The sequence below is a fragment of the Bufo bufo genome, chromosome 1, assembly GCF_905171765.1.
Source record: "Bufo bufo chromosome 1, aBufBuf1.1, whole genome shotgun sequence".
Taxonomy (NCBI): Eukaryota; Metazoa; Chordata; class Amphibia; order Anura; family Bufonidae; genus Bufo; species Bufo bufo.
This window is the reverse complement of record NC_053389.1, coordinates 166,445,828-166,468,938: the sequence shown is the minus strand read 5'-3', so window position 1 is coordinate 166,468,938 and position 23,111 is coordinate 166,445,828. Positions and strand designations below refer to the sequence as shown.

At 47.3% G+C, this 23,111-nt stretch overlaps 1 protein-coding gene across 2 annotated transcripts in view; it reads left to right on the top strand.

Moving 5' to 3' along the window:
• Positions 1-7,554: 7,554 nt before the first annotated feature.
• KIRREL3 (kirre like nephrin family adhesion molecule 3) overlaps positions 7,555-23,111 on the top strand; it is an 886,110-nt gene continuing 870,553 nt past the window's right edge. For both annotated transcript variants that reach the window (XM_040431744.1, XM_040431736.1), the window contains exon 1: positions 7,555-7,726. In XM_040431744.1, the coding sequence (XP_040287678.1) occupies positions 7,660-7,726 (67 nt within the window). In that variant the 5' untranslated portion in view covers positions 7,555-7,659. The remainder of the gene's footprint in view (positions 7,727-23,111) is intronic.

Below are 23,111 nucleotides of genomic sequence, written 5' to 3'. Positions count from 1 at the left end.
ACAACAAGCAAATGCCTGAGACGCTGTACGTTCCAGCATTACACGGCTGGTGCAATTTCCTGATGGAAACAATACAGAAAAGAAAAATCAATAAACAAAACAGTAATTACTACATGTTACTTCCAATCATCCATTTATTACAGTGCAGACAGCGGCAGGAACCTCCTCCGGTTTCACATAGATTTGCCTGGATACATCTGTGGAGCTGCATTCTCAGAACTGGTCCATTTCCCGGGACGAGCTGGCAGAAGGCAGAAACTTCTGTGTGACTGCACTGGGATTCTGCATAGATGATTCTACATTTTACTCCATTTGGCAAAAGCCACAAAGCGTTGGCTGGACCACGGACAAACCAACAGCTGCCTCTCCGCTGGGCACAGCCAGGACCTACACTCCCTATATGAATATCAGATTGCCCAGGCATGGTGAGCCTGACCTGTAGCAAGTAACAATCAGACAAGAGGGGAGTGCACGCAGATCCACCTGCAGCGCAAGACGCCAACACTGACCAATCTGTAGTACAGGTATTGATACAGGGGCCACAGAGGTCACAAGTTACAGGGACAGAGCCCTACTGCAACTCATGGCTGTCCAGAAAGGTGAAAAACATTGGAGACAAGGGAAAATATTGCATCACGTTATATGTTGGAATGAGGTTCTTTGGAGATGCCTACAGCATCCAGAACATCAGTAGGTCTATAGGAGTTGTCCAACCATTAAAGGTGCTGGCTGAGATTTTCATATTGCTGGCCTATCCTCAGGATAGGTCATCAATATCTGTTCGGTGGGGGTCCGACTCATAGCACTCCGGCTGATCAGCTGTTTGTACAGGCTGCATCGCTCTGGTGTATACCAAGCACAGCGCCATACACTGTATAATGGCTGTTTTTGGTATTGCAGTTCAGGCCCATGAATGAGAATGAGTTGCGCTTAGCCCGTGTGACCAGGGCCAGCTCTATAATAAGGCAGACCAAGCGGCTGCTTGAGGGCGCAGACAAGGGGGGGGCGCCAGGGCGGAATTATTTAGATTTTTTTTAAATGCATAACTTGCGGACTTGCCCGGCCGCCCGCCCCAACCTGCAGGTTTGCCGTGCGGCCCGGGCCCTCACCTCCTCACAGAGCGGCAGGCAGGTTCAGCAGCAGCACGGCATCGGCAACACAGACAGTCACGGGGTCAGGGGGGTGTGACTGCCGAGTGGCGCTGCGGCGGGTGGCAGGCAGCAGCAACTGGTGTGGACTGGGGAGCGGAGGTCTGGAGACTGGAAGAGCAGCTGTTGGCGGTGAGTAACTGTGTGGACAAATGACTCTGAGTAGTCTGTCTGTGCGGCCCACAGGGAGAAATGTATGTGGCATGGGGTGGGGGGCGGGTGAAATGGACATGATGGAGGGGGGAGAAATGTGACAATATGGATGGAGGGGGAGAAATGTGACAATATGGATGGAGGGGGAGAAATGTGACAACATATATGGAGGGGGAGAGAAATGTGACAACATATGTGGAGGGGGAGAGAAATGTGACAACATGGATGGAGGGGGAGAGAAATGTGACAACATAGATGGAGGGGGAGAGAAATGTGACAACATATATGGAGGGGGAGAGAAATGTGACAACATGGATGGAGGGGGGAGAAATGTGACTATGGATAGAGGGGGAGAGAAATCTGACAACATGGATGGAGGGGGGAGAAATGTGGCAACTTGGATGGAGGGGGAGAAATGTGAGGGCTGATGTGACATAGGTGATTTGACATGTAGGGGGAGAAATGTGACATGGAGGCCTTGAGGGGGAGAAATGTGACATGGGGGGCTTATGGCTCACATGGGGGCATAATGGCTGACATGGGGGGCTGATGGTAGACACGGGGGGCTGATGGCTTACATGGGGGCTGATGGAAGGGGGCTGATGGCTGACATGGGGGGCTGATCTGAGGCAATGGGGGGCTGATCTGAGGCCTGATTAACATTGGGGGTCTGATTGCTGGTCTGACCTGAGGTGTAATGGAAAATATTTTTTTCTTATTATCCTCCTCTAAAACCTAGGTACGTCTTATGGGCCGGTGCGTCTTATAGGGCGAAAAATACGGTCCTCAAACTAGCGATTATCTGAAGCAGAGCAAAGATACCAGGGCAAAATGTAGCTTCGCTTGTGTTGCAAAAATACTTGCACCGTCCCTGCATGTGACCAATAAGCATGATGTCACAGGCCTAGGAGAAGGCCACACTATTAAAATAGCTGATTATCAGGAGTGCTGGAGTCAGATCCTCAATGATCTGATATTGAAGATAGGACATCAATATCTAAATCCCAGACAACCCCTTTAAAGGGAGTCTATCAGCAGTTTCGACCATGCAAAACTGTTGACAGCATGAAGTAGTGGCTGTGAATAGGTTTTGTTGAGCTTTAAACGCTATGGACACGTTTAAGGTAATAAGAATATCACTTAAATAAATGTTTATGAGGTCAGGAGATCAGAGATAAGAGCTACACATAAGCCCTCAGATTACGGGATTCAAAGAAAACACAAAGTGACAGCTTGGAAACAGACTTTTAAAGGGCATCTGTCAGCAGATTTGTACCTATGAAACTGGCTGACCTGTTACATGTCCGCTTTGCAGCTGTAGGCATCTGTGTTGGTCCCATGTTCACATGTGCCCGCATTGCTGAGAAAAATGATGTTTTAATATATACAAATGAGCCTCTAGGAGCAACGGGGGCGTTACCATTACACCTAGTGGTTCTGCCGCGCCCTCTGCACTTTGACAAGAACAAGGCAGGGGAAACGTCATCACACCTGACCCTGTCAATAAAAGTTTTATCTGTGCCTATAGTATAGACACTGCATATCCATAGGAGATGTCACCAGGTGTTATTGCTCCCCAGAAAGGACGGTAAAACACTGTGTACTCCAATCGGAAAAAGTCATGGTTTGCAAGAGTGCTTCTTTGTTGGAGAAACTCAAGTACAAAACAATACAGGCAAGGTACAAGGCTTCTTCAGTCTCCACCTGGGCAGAAGAAAGTTTCATGCCTAGGAAAGGCCTGAGGTAGCTATCCCTCAGTCTCTCAGAAGGCTGGTACCCTGGCCAAAGGCTGGTGGCCCAGAGTCTGTGGTTTAGACGTCGGGCTGGAGCCCTGGTCAACCCAGGGTCTGTGGCTCAGCATCCACATCTTAGCGTCTTCTTCTGATCACTCATGCAGACTGGTATGCAAACATTGGTCCCTACCTGCAGACAACTAGGGGCTCTGACTGGTCTCATATTAAATTTCTAGCTCAACTAGATCCTTCTAGTGGGAGGAGTGGAGCGGAGAAGCGCAGCCTACACAGAAACATTGGTACAATTTCTGTCTATCATAGACTTGTATAAGGCGTCAATGCAAGTCTATGGGAATGACTAAGCAGTTTTTCCACACGTAAATCAATTTTTACGACATAAACAGCAGAGCTAAACCAGACAGTCAGAAGGTCAGTGTGTCTGGTTTTTTTTTTCTCCAACACTTTGCATAGGTAGAAAGTCTCTCCGTATTGGCTGGCTGTGCATTAAGCCTCTCTCTCTGCAGATATAGCACAAATGAACAGGACATATTACAATAAACATATAAATGGAGTGCAAACAGTATAAGTGCACACAACAGCATAAATCACAGGGTAAGTTAACCCTTCAAAGTGCAATAAAGTAGGGAGGTGATGTCTTTGCAAAGAAGCAATAGAGGCAAATGTCCACAAATGGCAATAGTCGAAAGTACAATTGATCCAGGGCACTACATACTTACAGTGTGTGCTCTGGGGCGTACACATTTGGGGGTGTACCAACCACAGGCACCCTGTCATACACACTTCATACTGTATGTAGACACAATTGGATTCATTCTATGCACGTTTGGATTATGTTTTCTAAATTGTAAAATCTGAATAAATGCATTGTGAGAAGATGATGAATACATTGGGGGAAAATTTACTAAGCTAAACGCACCAGAATTCTGTCCCAATTTGTTCCAAAAAAAGAAGAAAAACAAACTGGTGTTCGAGCCTTGTCCTGATTTAAGCACTATGTGTACCAGGGGCGGACATAAGCCGATGCAGTCGATTCAGCTGCACAGGGGCCCAGCGTGTGAGGGGGCCCATTCATGCTAGTGAGCGCTTCTGGAAGCGCTCACTAGTATGCAAGAGATCGGCGCTTGCTTACTTACCCTTGCGGTGCTGGTCTCCTCCAGCCTGACTGCGTACAGCGCGCACTATGACCTGACGCTGTACGCAGTCAGGTCACGTGTGCAGCGCGGGCTGTTGGAGACAGGACAGGGAGAGCAGGAGAGGTAAGTTTTAATTATTTATTTTAGTCTGATCTGAGGTCTGATATCATGGGGCCCTGGGGTGTCTGATCTGAGGTCTGATATCATGGGGCCCTGGGGCCTGTCACATCATGAGGGGCCTGAAATAAGCATATGGGGGTGCCTGACTCTGGGGGTCCGACTCCTGACTGAGCAAGGGGGGGGGGGGCTGAATGAGCATATAGGGGGGGCTGAGCCACTGATATATGGGGGGCGGGGGGGGGGGGGGCTGAATAAATAAATAACTGATATTGGGGGGGGGGGTAAATAAATAAATAATTCCTTAAAGCATGTTTATGTGAGTTTAGTGAGAACTTGGCTGGCTGCACAGAGCCTTGACCTCAACCTCATTGAACATCTTTGGCATAAACTAGAATGAAGATTCTGAGCCAGGCCCTCTCATCCAACACCAGTGTCTGACCTCACAAATACTGTTCTGGATGAATGGACAAAAATTCCCAGAGACACAATCCAAAATCTTGTAGAAAGCCTTCACAGAAGAGTGGAAGCTGTTTTACTTGCAAAGGGGGAACCAACTCCATATTAATGCCTATGGATTTAGGATAGGATGTCAAAAGCTGCTGTTGGTGTACTGTGTAGGTGTCCCAATACTTTTCTCTATATAGTGTATGGTCAGAACCCAGACAACCCTCTTAAAGACAGTAATAATACATTTCCTCCAATATCTCCTCTGTGGTCTCCCCCGACTGCAATTTAACTATTACAGCATGTTTGGGAGCTTTAATATAAACTGGTTGAATGTTATTGTGCCCTTTGTTTTAATAAAAGAGCCGCTGACTGAGAGCTTGGTGCTGGGGGCGCTGTTCTATTGGAGTGAATGGAAACTTTCCATCATTCCAGTGATGAAATGCGGTACTGCAGGCCAGAGCCCCATTTTCTAAGTATTACTCCCCTATTACTCCCCGCTGCTGAGTCCAAGGGCATCAACACGTAGAATTATAGGTTCGTATAGTGATAAACATCTCATGACGACTGCACCATGCTCAGCTACCGCCATTCCATCACCCTTTAAATGCCCCTGTACCTCACAACATAACATGTGACTGCTGGCAGGTGAGATTTATATGTGGATCTCTGTGCCAAATGCAGCTGAAAATGAATGGTTAGAGGGGCAGGTGAAAAGTGAAGGAGGGAGAGGGACAAGTGAAGGAGGAAGGGGCAGGTAAGAAGTGAAGGAGAAGGTGGCAGGTGAGAAGTGAAGAAGGGAGAGGGGCAGGTGAGGAGTGAAGAAGGGAGAGGGGCAGGTGAGGAGTGAAGAAGGGAGAGGGGCAGGTGAGGAGTGAAGGATGTAGAGGGGCAGGTGAGGAGTGAATGATGTAGAGGAGCAGGTGAGGAGTGAATGATGTAGAGGAGCAGGTGAGGAGTGACTGATGTAGTGGGACTGGTGAGAAGTGAAAGAGGTAGAGGGGCAGGTGAGGAGTGAAGGAGGTAGAGGGGTAGGTGAGGAGTGAAGGAGGTAGAGGGGCAGGTGAGGAGTGAAGAAGGGAGAGGGGCAGGTGAGGAGTGAAGGAGGTAGAGGGGCAGGTGAGGAGTGAAGGAGGTAGAGGGGCAGGTGAGGAGTGAATGATGTAGAGGGGCAGGTGATGAGTGAAGGAGGTAGAGGGGCAGGTGAGAAGTGAAGAAGGGAGAGGGGCAGGTGAGGAGTGAAGGAGGTAGAGGGGCAGGTGAGAAGTGAAGAAGGGAGAGGGGCAGGTGAGGAGTGAAGGAGGTAGAGGGGAAGGTGAGGAGTGAAGGAGGTAGAGGGGCAGGTGAGGAGTGAATGATGTAGAGAGGCAGGTGAGGAGTGAATGATGTAGAGGGGCAGGTGAGGAGTGAAGGAGGTAGAGGGGCAGGTGAGAAGTGAAGAAGGGAGAGGGGCAGGTGAGGAGTGAATGATGTAGAGGGGCAGGTGAGGAGTGAATGATGTAGAGGGGCAGGTGAGGAGTGAATGATGTAGAGGGGCAGGTGAGGAGTGAAGAAGGTAGAGGGGCAGGTGAGGAGTGAATGATGTAGAGGGGCAGGTGAAGAGTGAATGATGTAGAGGGGCAGGTGAGGAGTGAATGATGTAGAGGGGCAGGTAAGGAGTGAAGAAGGTAGAGGGGCAGGTGAGGAGTGAATGATGTAGAGGGGCAGGTGAAGAGTGAATGATGTAGAGGGGCAGGTGAGGAGTGAATGATGTAGAGGGGCAGGTGAGGAGTGAAGAAGGTAGAGGGGCAGGTGAGGAGTGAATGATGTAGAGGGGCAGGTGAGGAGTGAATGATGTAGAGGGGCAGGTGAGGAGTGAATGATGTAGAGGGGCAGGTGAGGAGTGAATGATGTAGAGGGGCAGGTGAGGAGTGAATGATGTAGAGGGGCAGGTGAGGAGTGAAGAAGGTAGAGGGGCAGGTGAGGAGTGAATGATGTAGAGGGGCAGGTGAAGAGTGAATGATGTACAGGGGCAGGTGAGGAGTGAATGATGTAGAGGGGCAGGTGAGGAGTGAAGAAGGTAGAGGGGCAGGTGAGGAGTGAATGATGTAGAGGGGCAGGTGAGGAGTGAATGATGTAGAGGGGCAGGTGAGGAGTAAATGATGTAGAGGGGCAGGTGAGGAGTGAAGAAGGTAGAGGGGCAGGTGAGGAGTGAATGATGTAGAGGGGCAGGTGAGGAGTGAATGATGTAGAGGGGCAGGTGAGGAGTGAATGATGTAGAGGGGCAGGTGAGGAGTGAATGATGTAGAGGGGCAGGTGAGGAGTGAAGAAGATAGAGGGGCAGGTGAGGAGTGAATGATGTAGAGGGGCAGGTGAAGAGTGAATGATGTAGAGGGGCAGGTGAGAAGTGAAGGAGGTAGAGGGGCAGGTGAGGAGTGAAGAAGGTAGAGGGGCAGGTGAGGAGTGAATGATGTAGAGGGGCAGGTGAGGAGTGAATGATGTAGAGGGGCAGGTGAGGAGTGAATGATGTAGAGGGGCAGGTGAGGAGTGAATGATGTAGAGGGGCAGGTGAGGAGTGAATGATGTAGAGGGGCAGGTGAGGAGTGAATGATGTAGAGGGGCAGGTGAGGAGTGAATGATGTAGAGGGGCAGGTGAGGGGGTGACTGGCAGCGCTGCGCGCCCATTACTTGGCTCTGCCAGTCCCCCTCCTGCCCATGTCGGGCTCTGCCTGGAGGAGGGAGGAGCGGAGCTGTGAGAATCCTGAGAGTCGGGGAGAGGATGCAGCTGCACATCCAGTGCATGTGTTTCGTTATAAAGCCGAGGCGGCTGGAGGCGATCTGAGCTCGCAGGACGAGACACCGGGACGGACTTGGAGCCCAACCGGGGGGAGGTTCCGTCGGGCTCTGCTCCGTCTGCCCGCGGTGATAATGCTGCTGGGGATGAGATCTTTCCGGCTGGACCTGCTGCTCCTGACCTGGATGCTGCTCGGCAGAGGTAGGAGACACCGCGCGTCACTTACTTTCGGCGGAGCGGGAAGCGGGCTGCTGTGCGGTCCGGGCTGGAGGCTGCTGAGCTCGGTCCAGCCCGGGAGTTCTGTACACGATGTGTCTGGTTGGACCCTGGTCCTAGTTGTCACTCTGGTGCTGTGTCTGCGGTGAGGTCTAAGTTTAGGGTGACAGTCACCTGTTGGAATTCCATCAGACCCCGGGCTGTGAGACCTGGAGGTGACATTACTTAGGTGCCAGCAATATGATTTATGATATTATATAGGAGACAACATAGAAGTGACCTGCAGGACAGGATGAGTTGTAGTAGTCATGTAGGACAACTCTCAGCAGGCACTGGTTCTACTACAGCCACTTGTAGTGGGATGTGGACACATAGGTTGCAGAAGGACATGGACATACTGATCATAGTAAGTTCATGGGGTCAAGCACAAGCTCTAGCCAGACAGCATGATGATAGGAGATGGGTGCTGAGCAGGACCCTGATATAGTGGCCCCCAGAGGATATTCCATGGGTGCTTGGAAGGCAGGTGGAGGACAGGGTGCCAGGGAGGATGCAGCTCTGGTGGGTACCATGCCCTGCTGCTGTGTACTGAGAGCAGAGGAATGGAGTCTTTCTTGCTAGTTATGAGGGACTGGTTAGGCTGGCAGGAGGACCAGTGGCCCTCGCTCTGCCGCCTGTGAAATAACACTGCTTGTTTGGATAGAGAGAATCATGTCCTCTATGCCTGCTTCCCACAGCCTGCTCGCCCATCTCTGGCGGAACGATGGCTTGTCATGCAGAGACCTCACAGTTGGCGTTAAAATCTAGCAGTGGTGTCTAGTTATTTGCCCATTCTGTGTAACAGATCTCATCACTTGCAGCCCACGAGGCTTTAACCATCTCAGCTTCTTCAGACAGACCGAGCTTCATGGACATGTGCATATCTCCTGCGTTCATTGCTTTATGGAACTGTAAGCTTCACTGTCACAGCTCTATGTGATATCTGGATGCCCGCCTATGCCAGCTTCCAGACATACCACTGAGCACAGTGACATTCAGGCCTGAAGATATGCTATGGAGTAAGGTGAAATGAAATCTAAGATTTATTGAATATCTCAACTTCCCGCTAACATGCAGACATCTCCTTGCTGGTCAAGGGTCCATGTGTGGAGCACTGGAGAAGTTCAGCGGCTGCTTGGTCAAAACTTAATCAAACTGTTGTCAGATTCTGCTTCTCCTTCTATTACTTTGTGCCTCACTAAAAAGGCAGCAAGATTAAACCCGTCTTCTTGAGGAACGTCAAAGAGAGATGAGATGAAATCAAGTGTAGTGCGATATTGACACTGGAATGAATAAGCAGTGGTGTCACCTCTGTGAATGTATTTGGGATTTAATATTGTGGATCTATAACTTTCGCATGTATATTTTATACCGTGTCACATACAATGTAATGCTGGCGACGGGGGAGCTGCTGCCACCGCCGCTGTAGATAGGACTGAGCTGTTGGGTTGCTGGTTGTGTTCTCCATACAGTAAACTAAACTGGTTGTGACATCTCACTTTCCTTTGATCCATCAGATCCAGAAAAACACAATTCCTGGACTGTGAAGGCACTTTGAGTGATGAGGAACCTCTGGGGGCAGTAAAATAAGAAGTTCAATGTAAACCTGTTGTGAGCATTACATTCTTTTACTGTATTTTTGCCAACCAGGGTTCTCAGGAGCGTTGGGTCGGGATCAGCGGTGTCCCAGAACCCAGTAACAAGATCTGACACAGACAAACTGATTTCAGCCAGAAACATGAACTCTGGAAGCTTTATCCGGCCCTACACAAAGCTTCAGGAATGGCATCAGGAGTAGAAACATTTTCCATGAGTTCTCCTTGCGGTAATAAGATTGGGAAACACTGCTGTATAGGGATGAGGGTATAGGGTTTGGGCTCGGTGGCTTCGCCGTTTATCTTGTGATGCTCTGCCATCCCCTTGAGAACAAAAGGATTTGAGCGCAGCTTGAAATCACTTTACAGCGCACCCCTCAGCCTGGAAGGATAAAATAAGTTCATCCGGGATGCTGGCACCTATTCAGGGATCCGGTCTAATTCCTTCATTTCCCAGGCTCTCGCTCTTCGACGTACGCGGCCCCTCTCTGCCTTTACAAATGGTCTGCGAAGGTCAGACGGTCGGCTCTGTGTTTCCCGAGCGGATGTAAAGATCTCATAGCTCCTATTAATAACTGATGCATCTCTAGAAAGACCTAATGTGCCCGCGGATCTGCTGCCGGGGGAAAGGAGGTGGAGGGGGAGGAATCGCATCTAAAATGTGCCTGTTGTATTCATTCGGATGTTTAGTAGTGTCAATCATCTCTATCTGAAGCAGCGGTTTCTCTATCTCCTCTGCTCTCCTTCCCTGTCTGATCAATCTTCCGAAGCCTCCATGTCAGTCTATTTATGGAGTGTGCGCTTTTACAGTAAAGACCGTGCAGTTCCAGTCGGGGAGAGGCCAGGTTAGATGTATCATCGGCCCAGTCCTGTTTATGGATGCAATCCATTGCAGGTATGAAGAAGGTGTCCCAGGTGCTGGGTGCCAGGGGGAAGCCAATAAGCCACTATGCCATGGGCACGGTATTTAACTACAGCTCTAGGGCAGTGATCTGAACCTTTGCCTTGGGTGAAGGAACGCTTAGCTGGGACTGTGAGTTCTGTGCTGGGGGCATAATGAGTAATCATAGGGAACCCTAAAAACCCCATATAGTTAGGTTCCCTCTCAGCATCTACAGGTTTTAGAAAATCCTAGGGTCTAAGTGACTATTGGGTTTTCTTCCATCTTCTAGCATCTCTCTGTTCCTTTTTCTCCTCCGTCGCATCGAGCTCCGTTTTTTTTTCAGTCTTTAACCCTTCCTCTCCCATCTCTAGGCATCTTTCATGAACTGGACCTGGGGGCAGATTCTACACCTGCTACCGTGGCGGCGCTGTATGGTCTGGGGTATCAGTTGGTTTTGTCTTTGCTGAGTCCTGAAGTTCAGCTAAGGTAGACTTATTTGCAGCGTTAAACACACGTACTGACTATACATGATGAGGGTTGTAGTAGAGAGATTTTCTGAAGCTCCTCAGAGCTCCTGAAAAGGAGACTAGTTAAAAGCCAGCAATATATTATAATAGACCTATTATTCATTCCAGCCACAGTGGCCACTGGCGCCTTGGATTTGGGTGAATGAAGCATTATATGTGACATTTATTGAACACGGATACGCCGCAGCCGTCAGTTACCAATCAGGGGCAGATTCAGTTGCCATGGGTTACAGCACATCAGGTCAGATCTTGTATATGTGGTGCTCAATGTCTACGTTCCTATGCTAAAATGGTCTTTCTGGTGTCTCTGAGAAGGTTGTTTGCATGTGCACATCTCAATTTATGTATCATTAGTATAATGTGTTACTCAGAAGAAGCCTCGCTCCATTAGCAATGGAAATACTGCCGGGCTATTAGAGCAGCTCAGGGCTGGAGTGGATCTGCTCCATGCACGGGGTCCTGCTCCTCTCCATATCATGCCATGGTCTCCATAGTCAGGAGTCAGAAACTGAACATGGGGCTTTACCATTCCATTCACTTAGCGATATTCTGCCGTTATGTTTCCGTCTAATCGGGTTTCATGCAGTAGAAGGAATGGCTCAGTGAGATGAATGGAAGCTGTTGGTGGCCAGTCTGTATGATGGCACCGAAATCCGGCCATGGGAACTGTGGCAGCTGCCCTAATATCGGGGATGACAGAAGTTTGGTGGTGCTCAGACTACATAGAGAATGATTCTTTTTCCATGGCGTTTATCTAATAACTTGGCTGCAGATCTCCATGTGGTGGAATTTCTTCCCCAAAGACTGTGTAAATTAATTAACTTAATGCGTAACTTACGTAAAAAGTTACAATCTCTTTAAAGTGGTTCCTCAGCATTGGAAAAACATGGCTGCTCTGTTCCAAAATAAGGAAGCAGTCGTGTTTTCCTCCTGCTAAACAACCTCCAAACCTATAAAGCAGTAGATATCTGGTTATTATGTTTGCTATTGTGCTTCATTTCCAATGGTTGATGGTAGACTTGGTGCCTACAATCTACTACTCCCTGTTATCAGCCATTTTAGTCTCTTCAATAGGATGAGTGACAGGTGGTATAGAAAGCTACTTTCCCCCCACGATCGCCACTTTATATCACGTATCTGCAGTGCTGAGAGATTTACATTCATATGTGGCACTAATATCAGCCGCTTCTCTGCTACCCATACACCAGTGTACAGTATCCGCGATATATACAGTATTCCCGATGTATACAGTATCCCCGATGTATACAGTATCCCCAATATGTACAGTATCCCCGATGTATACAGTATCCCCAATATGTACAGTATCCCCGATGTATACAGTATCCCCGATGTATACAGTATCCCCAATATGTACAGTATCCCCGATGTATACAGTATCCCCAATATGTACAGTATCCCCAATGTATACAGTATCCCCGGTGTATACGGTATCCCCGATGTATACAGTATCCCCGATGTATACAGTATCCCTGATGTATACAGTATCCCTGATATGTACAGTATCCACGATATATACAGTATCCTGGATGTATACAGTATCCCCGATATATACTGTATCCCCGATAGGTACAGTATCCCCGATGTATACAGTATCCCCGTATATACAGTATCCCCGATGTATACAGTATCCACAATGTATACAGTATCCATGATATATATGGTATCCCTAATATGTACAGTATCCTCAATATATATAGTATCCCTGATGTATACAGTATCCCTGATATGTACAGTATCCTGGATATATGGATTATCCCTGATATACACAGTATCTCTGATATGTGGAATATCTCTAATATCTACAGTATTCCTGATAGTTACAGTATCCTGGATATCCAGAGTATCCAGAATATGTACAGTATCCCCTTATATGTAGATTATTCCTGATATATACAATATCCCGGATATCTACAACATCCCTGATATATACAGTATCCCCAATATGTGGAATATCCCCGAAATATAGTGTAGTATCCCTGATATGTGCAGTATTCCCAAAATTTACATTACCCCTGATATGTGGAGTACCTGTGATATGTTCAGTATTCCCGTTATGTGGAATATCCATTGTATATACAGTGTTCCCCATAACTACAGTGTCCCTGATGCGTACAGTATCCCCGATATGTGGAGTTTGCCTGATATATACAGTATCCCCAATATACAGTATCCCTGATATATACAGTATCCCCGATATGTACAGTCCCCAATATGTTAGCCTGCTTTGGTATGTTAATCCTCACCGTAAATATGGAATTTAATAGATTAATTTCCCCTGAAACCTTTGTGATACATGTGAATAATGTTTGACTTGACAAAAGCATACTGCTATTCCATTATTCACACTGTAAATGACCCCCTTCAGGCCGCGCTCTGTGTCATTGCCGCATGGTATATAGAGCGGTAACAGCGTCAGGTATAAAGAGTCTTTCTATCGTCGGTGGCCATTGTTTCTGTCAATCATCGGGGCGCGTTCACTCAGCGCAGATCTATTACATAAAAGAGATTAGCAGAAAAAGCTGCATTTTGCCTGTAAAACATGAATGGAATAAAAAGCCGTAGAAATAATCAGTGAGAAGGTTAACACGCCGTCTGCAGGAACGCTGAGACCAGTGCTTTAAATGCCATGCATTAGCAGGCTGTACAAACAGGCGCTTTTAGGAGTCGATGAGGGTAAGAAAAACTAATAATAACCTCACCGTCTGCTGAGTGACCTCCATTGTGGCTGCTGAATAAGGAGGAAATGCAAAATCTGGCGCTCCGCACCCCTGGAGATACAGGGATGAAGAAGAAATGGGTAGACTACTGTATGTGTGGGGAACTTTGAAGAGGTCACTTAGTCCAGGGAAAATGCTCTCAAGTTAAATTTGGGATGCAGCATGGAGCTCGGGAGACAGAGCCATTAATGACTAGAGGATAGTCCAAAGTCTTCACTAGACAGTGGGGTAAGTGTAGATAGTGGCAGTATGGGAGGGTAAGTATAGACGGTGGGGTAAGTGTAGATAGTGGCAGTATGGGAGGGTAAGTATAGACGGTGGGGTAAGTGTAGATAGTGGCAGTATGGGAGGGTAAGTATAGACGGTGGGGTAAGTGTAGATAGTGGCAGTATGGGAGGGTAAGTATAGACGGTGGGGTAAGTGTAGATAGTGGCAGTATGGGAGGGTAAGTATAGACGGTGGGGTAAGTGTAGATAGTGGCAGTATGGGAGGGTAAGTATAGACAGTGGGGTAAGTGTAGATAGTGGCAGTATGGGAGGGTAAGTGTAGACGGTGGGGTAAGTGTAGATGGTGGGGTAAGTATAGACGGTGGGGTAAGTGTAGATAGTGGTAGTATATGAGGATAGGTATAGGCAGAGTGTTAAAGGGGTTTTCCAAGATTTTTTTTTACTGATGACCTATCCTCAGGATACATCATCAGTATCTGATCAGTGGGAGTCCGACACCCAGGAGCCCCGCTCATCAGCTGTCCCGGGTGTCGGACCCCCACCGATCAGATACTGATGACCTATTCTGAGGATAGGTCATCAGTATTAAAATGTTGGAAAACCCTTTTAAGTATGGACAGTGTTAGTATATGAGGGTAAGTATATACAGTAGGGTAAGTATAGATGGTGTTAGTATATGAGGACAGGTATAGGCAGTGGGGTAAGTATGGACATTAGTACTATGAGGGGTAAATATGGATAGTGGGATAAGTACGGACAGTGGCAGTATATGAGAGTAAGTATAGATATTAGTGGGGTAGGTAAGGACAGTGGCAGTATATGAGGGTAAGTATAGATATTAGTGGGGTAGGTATGGACAGTGGCAGTATATGAGGAGTAAATATGGACAAGGAGGTAAGACTGTTCACACATGTTGGCGCCTCGGTCACAAGTTCAGTAAGAATTGACTGGATCACATTGCAGGCACCACAATGGGACCACAGGGATCGGATTATAACTTTTCACTCAGTCTGTTAGATTTGTGTGTTGGATTATTGCGGTAATTAATACCATGATGCACATTTAAACAGAGCCTTAGTATAGACAGTGGCAGTAAGATGGCGGTAATACAATAACACCAGTATAGGTGGGAGCTCCGCCATGCTTGTGTGTAGTGATGGGAACGATATTCGGACTGTTGAGTTAGAGAATCATACTAGACTGAGCGGTCGGTTCTGCGGACACTGACAGAGGACCCAGTCAAGTTACAGCCGGGTGATGTAGATGGTGAGCAGACATTATATATGCCGATAGAGAAGAAGACACCTTGGAGATAACCCTGGTACAGAAGACACTACATGGAAGGAATAGGGGATGATGAGATTTACTTTTCTTGTCACATTGTGTGTGTGTGCCCCAATTACAGCGCACCACACCACAATCCTGTCTCCCCGGAGAAAGCACATATCGCCCCTCGGTGAAAGGAAAATCGATGCTGTCATTCCCAGGTTCAGATCTGACTTTTTCCGTACCATTTCATCCAGCTTTCCTCCGCTTTATAGAGGATTGCAGGCAGAATGTGTCAAAAATAGACAAGAAACAGAAAGAGAGATAAAACGAGGCATCAGATCAAATAAGAGGAACGGGCAATGAGGAGAGAGCAGCGATGAAAAGGAGGGACGGGGACAGGAGCCGCAGACCCAGCAGCTTCAAGAGACGCAGGTAAGGGGGGAAAAGGTAAAAAGGCAGCTCGGAAGATGCAGGGAGGACACGGCCCAGCAAGAGACGGACGGGATCTGAAAAGAGACCGTGGCAGGGCCTGAGTGCCACAGAGATATAACACCGGAGGATCCGAAAAAAAATAGCCCTCTGGCTGGGAAGTGTGAACTGTCACCAATGCTCTCTCTCAATATTGAATATCTGTATTAATAATGGATGGCGCACATTAAGCCGGTTCATCAATATTAACACTGTCATTGCAGTCGCTCGTTGTTAAATGGCACGCTCTATTATATGGCTTGGAGTGCTTACTTATTGCACCGCGGCTGAAGTGTTGGCAGGCTCCCCCTCATCACAGTCCAGGGTCAGACTATGCTCATAGCCCGCTGCAGGACTTATAGACACCACCGTAAGCCCCATGCACACGACCGTATGTATTTTACATGAACCGCCATATTCGGATACTGTCCGTGTTGCATCCGCATTTTTTTTTTTTTACGACCCATTGACTTCAATAGGTCTGTGGTCCGCATTGTGCAGGCAAGTATAGGACCTGTTCTATCTTTTTTCGGAGCAGAGATACGGGTGCCGCGAAGCACATGGATCGTCCGTGTGCTTTCTGCATCAGTATGTCAGTTCGCAAAAAGAATATAGATATATCCGCAAAATGCAGACCACGGATCCATTAAAGTCAATAGTTCTGCAAAACAAATGCTGGCGGTACACACAGACCGTATCCGTATTTTGTCGATCCACGATTTGCGGACTGCAAAACGGATACAGCCATGTGCATGAGGCCTAATGGGGAGGGTGCACGGGCCTGTGCACAGGGATGTGCCCCGAGCAGGCGGCCAGGATATAAATGAGGTTCCCAGAATCTCCACTCCACACCCCCCTCCCATGGTGTCCTGAGCGCGGTCCACCAGTTTGATCATCGCCTGATTTCTGCTTCGGGAGACATGGCGGCGGTGCATTAGTCTTGTTATGGGATAATTAAAACGTACACAACGTCTGTTCAATTCCTGAACTCATCTCAGGATGTCAGCTTGAGAAGAGAGCGGCTCGGCTTGGCGGCTCACGTGATGTGACTGTTTGTATAGACGGGGCCAGCCGGCCCGACACTGATCACCTCCTTGTAATAGAGACGATCTACCTGCTGCAGAGAGAAGCGTCATGTTGTGTCAAGGGAGAGATAACATCACAGCGATTTATTTTATCGGTCGGGAAAATGAGAATGACAAAGGTGCAAATATGGAACCACTGTGTGTGTGATTATGCTGAAAGAAGGTGCAGATGTAGCAGAGCCGACCCAGTCTGCTGTTTGAATCTGTAGTGTATTTGGCTGAAGACTGCGGTGGCGTACTTGTTGTGATGCAATACGTGACTGCAGCAGTCACAAAAATCTCAGGTTGCACGCGACTCTGCCGTCACGGATCGCGACCAAATCACAGTTCTGAAATAGACAAGTCGCTCACATGGCTTTAGTCGTCTGACTTTTCTGCAACTTGCTGTTGTGTGACACTGTGTAGCCCCAACCTTAATTGCATAGGACTGCAAGTAATCCTAGTCCACGGGTTTACATAACCCCTACTAAAGCACGTGGAGGGGACCAGAATGAAGAGCTGCTACAAATTCTGGTGGATCGTGCATAGCATTTTTCTTCCTGCAAGAAGTCCCAGAGAGAACAAATTCAGCTCTGCTACATGCTAGGCAATGCCAGTGGTAGATTACTGATGATCAGGTCACGTACAGTAGTTTTCCCAATGTCCCTGTGATGGTAACAGCTCTGATTAGTCACAAGCACTTACATTCCTGTGGAAGGTCCTGATGTTTGCAGACAGGGGCTTGGATGACCCCATGAATGAGACCCTGTGTATATGTCAGGAGGGCGTGAAAACACTGATTGCTATCGCAGGGCTGCACCCGGCAGGATATTCAGCCAGCTCTTTATTTGCACGTAAGAACCTCCTGATGGCAGCAGTGTCTGCATCTGAGATTCAGCCATCAACCTGCAGCTACTGTAGACGACTGCGGGATGTGGACAGGTACCAGGCTGCAGCTTCAGAGATAAGGTGGTTGTATGTTAAGGAGCACACATGAGGTTCTTCTGGGGTCCAGCCAATGTCTTGTCATACTGATGCATGCAGTTCCCCATTTACGTCCATGTATTAAAGGCTGTGTCAGCAGGCCATGTCCATGCCACCAGTGACCACACCATATACCTGTCCTCTGTATCACATGCTATGTAGACCATATACCTGTCCTCTGTGTCGGTATCACATGCTATGTAGACCATATACCTGTCCTCTGTATCACATGCTATGTAGACCATATACCTGTCCTCTGTGTCTGTATCACATGCTATGTAGACCATATACCTGTCCTCTGTATCACATGCTATGTAGACCATATACCTGTCCTCTGTGTCGGTATCACATGCTATGTAGACCATATACCTGTCCTCTGTATCACATGCTATGTAGACCATATCCCTGTCCTCTGTGTCTGTATCACATGCTATGTAGACCATATACCTGTCCTCTGTGTCTGTATCACATGCTATGTAGACCATATACCTGTCCTCTGTGTCTGTATCACATGCTATGTAGACCATATACCTGTCCTATGTGTCTGTATCACATGCTATGTAGACTGAAGGACTCCAGGCTGAGATGATCATGGTCTGCCTCTACATTATAAACCCTGTACACATTAGACTGTTGTCAGCTTACAAAGTAATGGCTATGGAGCCTCCCGACTCTCCCACAACAGAGTATCGGGTAAGTTGAAATTCATCACCCGATCCTTTTGTTCTGCTAGAGGTGCCTGGAAGTGGCTTTCTCCTCTCGTGAAACCACAGGCATGTTCAGCCAACCTGAGCATAAATAAATAAATATATATATATATATATATATATATATATATATATGGGAGTCTGGAGGAAGAGGTGTCAGACAAACAAGCACTTGACCCGCAGCTATTGAAGGTGTTTATGGGCACCCTTAAGAATTTTACAGCATTTACAGTTGGAATTTTGTGTGCCCATCAAGCTCTTCTACTCTACATCCACTTTACCTATATGTATTTTAGGTGGTTGGTATTTTGGTAAGAAGAGTGAAAGATAAAAATCTTGATTTACACGTATACAGTAGTTCTTCCTTCCTTAGTTGTAGGCATACTTCCTACCGTGCTTTGTGTTGGCCACCTTAGCAATAACGAATAGCATTGCAACCATTGTGACCATTTCTGAGCATGAGGAGGGCAAGAGGAACATTTGCCGCAAAGATTATTAGCTGCAGTGGCGTAGTCACAGGGGCTGCAGCAGTTACGGGAGGAGCTGAAAGGAGCATAAGAGGACATTAGTGCCACATATGCAGGAGCCCTGGTTCAGGAGTCCAGCAGCTTGTAGCTACACCTCTGAATCTCTTTGCTCATGACTGGCTGTTGGGTTAGTGACCCACCCAACTCCCCCAACTCAACGCTTATCCATATTATTCCAGGCACATTTCCATATCTGTTTTGTACATTTTTCACCGAGGATGAGAGAGAAGGCAGCGAAAAATGATTACACATTCATGAGTCTTTCACATAAGCAGGAAAGTTGGGTCAGGCCGACTCTGACTTCACAGTCAACCATCATAATTCCAGAAGATTAGAAATGACTGCGCCCAAGTAGAGCGCGCATGAGGCTTTGATTTTGTGCTGTTTATTCTCCAAATAAAGACATTTTAATAGAAAAACCTGGGAGAAGTGTGAGCTCTCGGTAGACCGAGGATGATAAAAAGTCATCTCACAATGAGAGGTACTTGACAGGTCTGCAAATTCAGCAGCAAGCTGCTGTTAGGAAGGTGGTCTCCTGACAGTCAATTGAAGAGAATGAAAGATTACAGATAGCATTGTATTTCTCCGGGACCAATTGTCATGTTTTCTGTAAAGATCAGAGGAAAGTATCATTCCCCCCCCCCCCCCCCCCCCCACATTTCTTCACGTTCCTCTTGGGCAAATGGCTGTGGCTTTTAATAGGAGTAAAATGTGGAGGTGCGCGTAGGGAATGATGTGACTCATTATGGACCTGCATTAAGACCAACCATGAAAGAACCCGTGGGGAAATTCAGCAAGTAAAGCATCGCCGCAGTTTATGGCCTGGAATTAGTGCCTAGGATTTGTAGCCGCATGCGATACTAGATAAAAAGGGGAGGATAAAATGGGCTCTGTGGGATTGACATAACAACACTTTCTATAATTTGATGGTATCTGTTAGGACTGGTCTGGTGGCTGCTGCCGCGGATATTGCAAAATGAGTGCACATTTAGTCCTGAGTTGTGTCGTACCCCTGGAGAACCTCTTTAAGAGACTACATAATGGTCTGAATATATTGGCATCCCCAGCATTGTGAGTAGTCGAATAGCTAAATGTCTTGTTAGTCCCTTCCCCGAGGATCAAGGTCTAAGACCATTCCTGACCACTGTTAGCAGGCATGGCCATGTCCAGAGCCATGTATACATGCAAATGTGTTTTCGCTCCATCTATAATTGCAAATTATAGATATCTTTTTCTAAAAAGTATATATTATTATGTCTAGCATGCGTATATTAGTATTAGTTATTTAAAAGTGCCATTAATTCCTTGGCGGTGTACAGGGGTTAGGGTACTTTCACACTTGCGTCAAAGTTTTCCGGTATTGAGTTCTTTCCTAGGGGCTCAATACCGGTTTTATCCTAATGCATTCTGAATGGAGAGCAATCGGCTCAGGATGTCTTCAGTTCAGTCCTTTTACGGTATTTGGACGGAGCAAAAACCGCAGCATGCTGCATTTTTCTCTCCAGCCAAAAATCCTAAACACTTGCCGGAATGCCAGCATTTTTTTTTCCATTTGAATGTATTAGTGCCGGATCTGGCATTAAAATTGCTGCATTGACGGATCCGGTCTTCCGGTCTGCGCATGCGCAGACCTTTAAATCTGTGGAAAAAATAAATACCGGATCCGTTTTTCCGGATGACACCGGAGAGACGGATCCGGTATTGCAATGCATTTGTGAGACGGATCCGCATCCGGATCCGTCTACAAATGGTTTCTGTTTGCATAGCGACGGAACTGTGTGAACTGAATCCAGCAACGAAAGTGTGAAAGTACCCTTAGGCTGAGTTCACATCAAGTTTTTTCCATTCGTTTAAGATACACAAAAACGTATACGTTAAATAGATGCGTCTTACCGATGCCAGAAAGTGACATCTGTCATAATAGAGTTCCGTTTAATAAAAAATTGTATACCGTATATTAACGTATACTTTTTTTTTAACCGGACTCTGCAGGATGGAAAAGCATGGTTTGTTACGCTGTTGTATCTTCATTTTTCCCAATGTATACAATAAACTGATGTCAAAAATGTGATGTGAACCCAGCCTAACACATACATAATACAATAAGCATGAAACTATCAAGAGACTGGTACAAAAGGTTGAGAGGACCCTGGTCTTGAGAGCTTACAATCTACAAGGGGAAGGACACAGTGGTTCTGGCTATGTGGTGGCAGCATGCTTACTGCAGGTGGTAGACTTTCCTGAAGAGGTGGGTTTTCAGGTTACTTTTGAAGGTTTGGATGTTGGGGGAGAGCCTAAGTGAGTTACATAGTTGGGGAGACGCACGTGAGACATCTTGTAGATGAATGTGTGAAGAACAGATGAGAGGGGAACAGAGGAGGAGGTCCTGTAAGATTCGGAGATTACGTGTGGAGATGTGTCTAGAAAGCAGGTCAGAGATATATAGAGGGGACAGGCTGTGGACGGCCTTATATGTAGTAGTTAGTATTTTGAACTAAATTGTCAGGGCAATGGGGAGCCAGTCAAACGATTGGCAGAGGAGAAACGGGAGAGGTGGGTTAACTAGGCAGGATAGGTTGGAGGGGTGCGAGAGTGGTAGAGGAGGATGTTACAGTAGTCCAGGTCAGAGACAGAAAAAGAATTGCAGTGGAGATTCAGGACCATGGACATAACCATGACAACCAGAATGAATTCTTTACAATGCAGGTTGCATCCAGAGAACTTTGAGTACATTGTGATTTCTTGTTTACTTATTTTACTTTACTGTTATATTTATAAAATATTTAATTTCCAACAATTTAGACACCTTAAGGGGTGTGCTCGGGAATACATAATTTATAACAGGTGCCGGCAGCCTGCTTCCCCCACTGAAAGGATCATACTTACTAGGGATCGACCGATATTGATTTTTTAGGGCCGATACCGATACTGATAATTTGTGAACTTTCAGGCCGATAGCCGATAATTTATACCGATATTCTGGGAATTTTCATTTTTGAGAAAAAAAAAAATTCCTACACAAATCTGCTGAAAATTAATATGTTTATTGTTAATGTGTATTTTTTTTGTTTATTGTTAATGTGTATTTTTTTTTTATAAATCTTTTTCATTTATACTTAATATTTTTGTGTTTTTTTTTTTACTAACTTTTAACCCCCTTAGGGACTAGAACCTTTGTCCTATTCACCCTGATAGATCTCTATCAGGGTGAATAGGATATCACACTGTCCCTGCTGCTCTGTGCATAGTGCACACAGCAGCATGGAGCTGAACATGGCAGCCAGGGCTTCAATAGCGTCCTGGCTGCCATGGTAACCGATCGGAGCCCCAGGCTTACACAGCTGGGGCTCCGATCGGAGGAGCAGGGGAGAGGGGATCCTGTGGCCACTGCCACCAATGATTAATACTGGGTGGGGGGGGGGGGGGGGCGCACTGCGCCACCAATGTTTTTACTATTGGCCGGGATTGGGATGGGGGTGGGGGGCGCACTGCGCCACCAATGATTAATACTGGGGGGCTTGGGGGGGCGCACTGCGCCACCAATGAAGATAAGTCTCTCGATCATTCATATACAGGAGGCGGGAGCTGGCTGCAGAATCACATAGCCGGCTCCCGACCTCTATCAGCGGTAGCTGCGATCCGCGGCACCTGAGGAGTTAACTACCGCGGACCGCAGCTATTGGTCATAGAGGTCGGGAGCCGGCTATGTGATTCTGCAGCCAGCTCCCGCCTCCTGTATATGAATGAATGAGAGGCTTATCTTCATTGGTGGCACAGCGGCCACAGCCCCTCCCCTCCTCTTATGTTCTATCCCCTCATTGGCGGCAGCAGCAGCACAGGGGGAGGAGACACTGCTTCCTTCTCCCCTGTGCTGCGGAGGGAACACAGAGAGCGCTGAGAGCAGCGCGATCTGTGTTCCCCATACGTTATCGGTATATCGGCAAAATAGATGCCGATACCGATAACGTTCAAAATCCTCAATATCGGCCGATAATATCGGCCAAACAGATAATCGGTCGATCCCTAATACTTACCTGCTCTCCACTACTCCGGTCTTCCACGCTGGCTTGCTCATCTCCATCTTCCAGTCTGGAGTTTGTTTTCTTCCTCCTCGTATGGACATGGTTACTTGATCCTCCACAGCCAACCGCTGGCTTCAGCAGTGATGTGTCCACAAGAACAGTTGGCTGAAGAGGTTCAGGTGGCCAAGCCCATGCCTGAGAGTAAGGAAATTAAATAAATCCCAGATTGAAAGATGGAGACAGCTCAAAGGACCGGACCGGCAGGGAACAGATAAGTATGATCTTTTCAGTATGGAAGGCAGGCTGCTGGCACCTGTTAT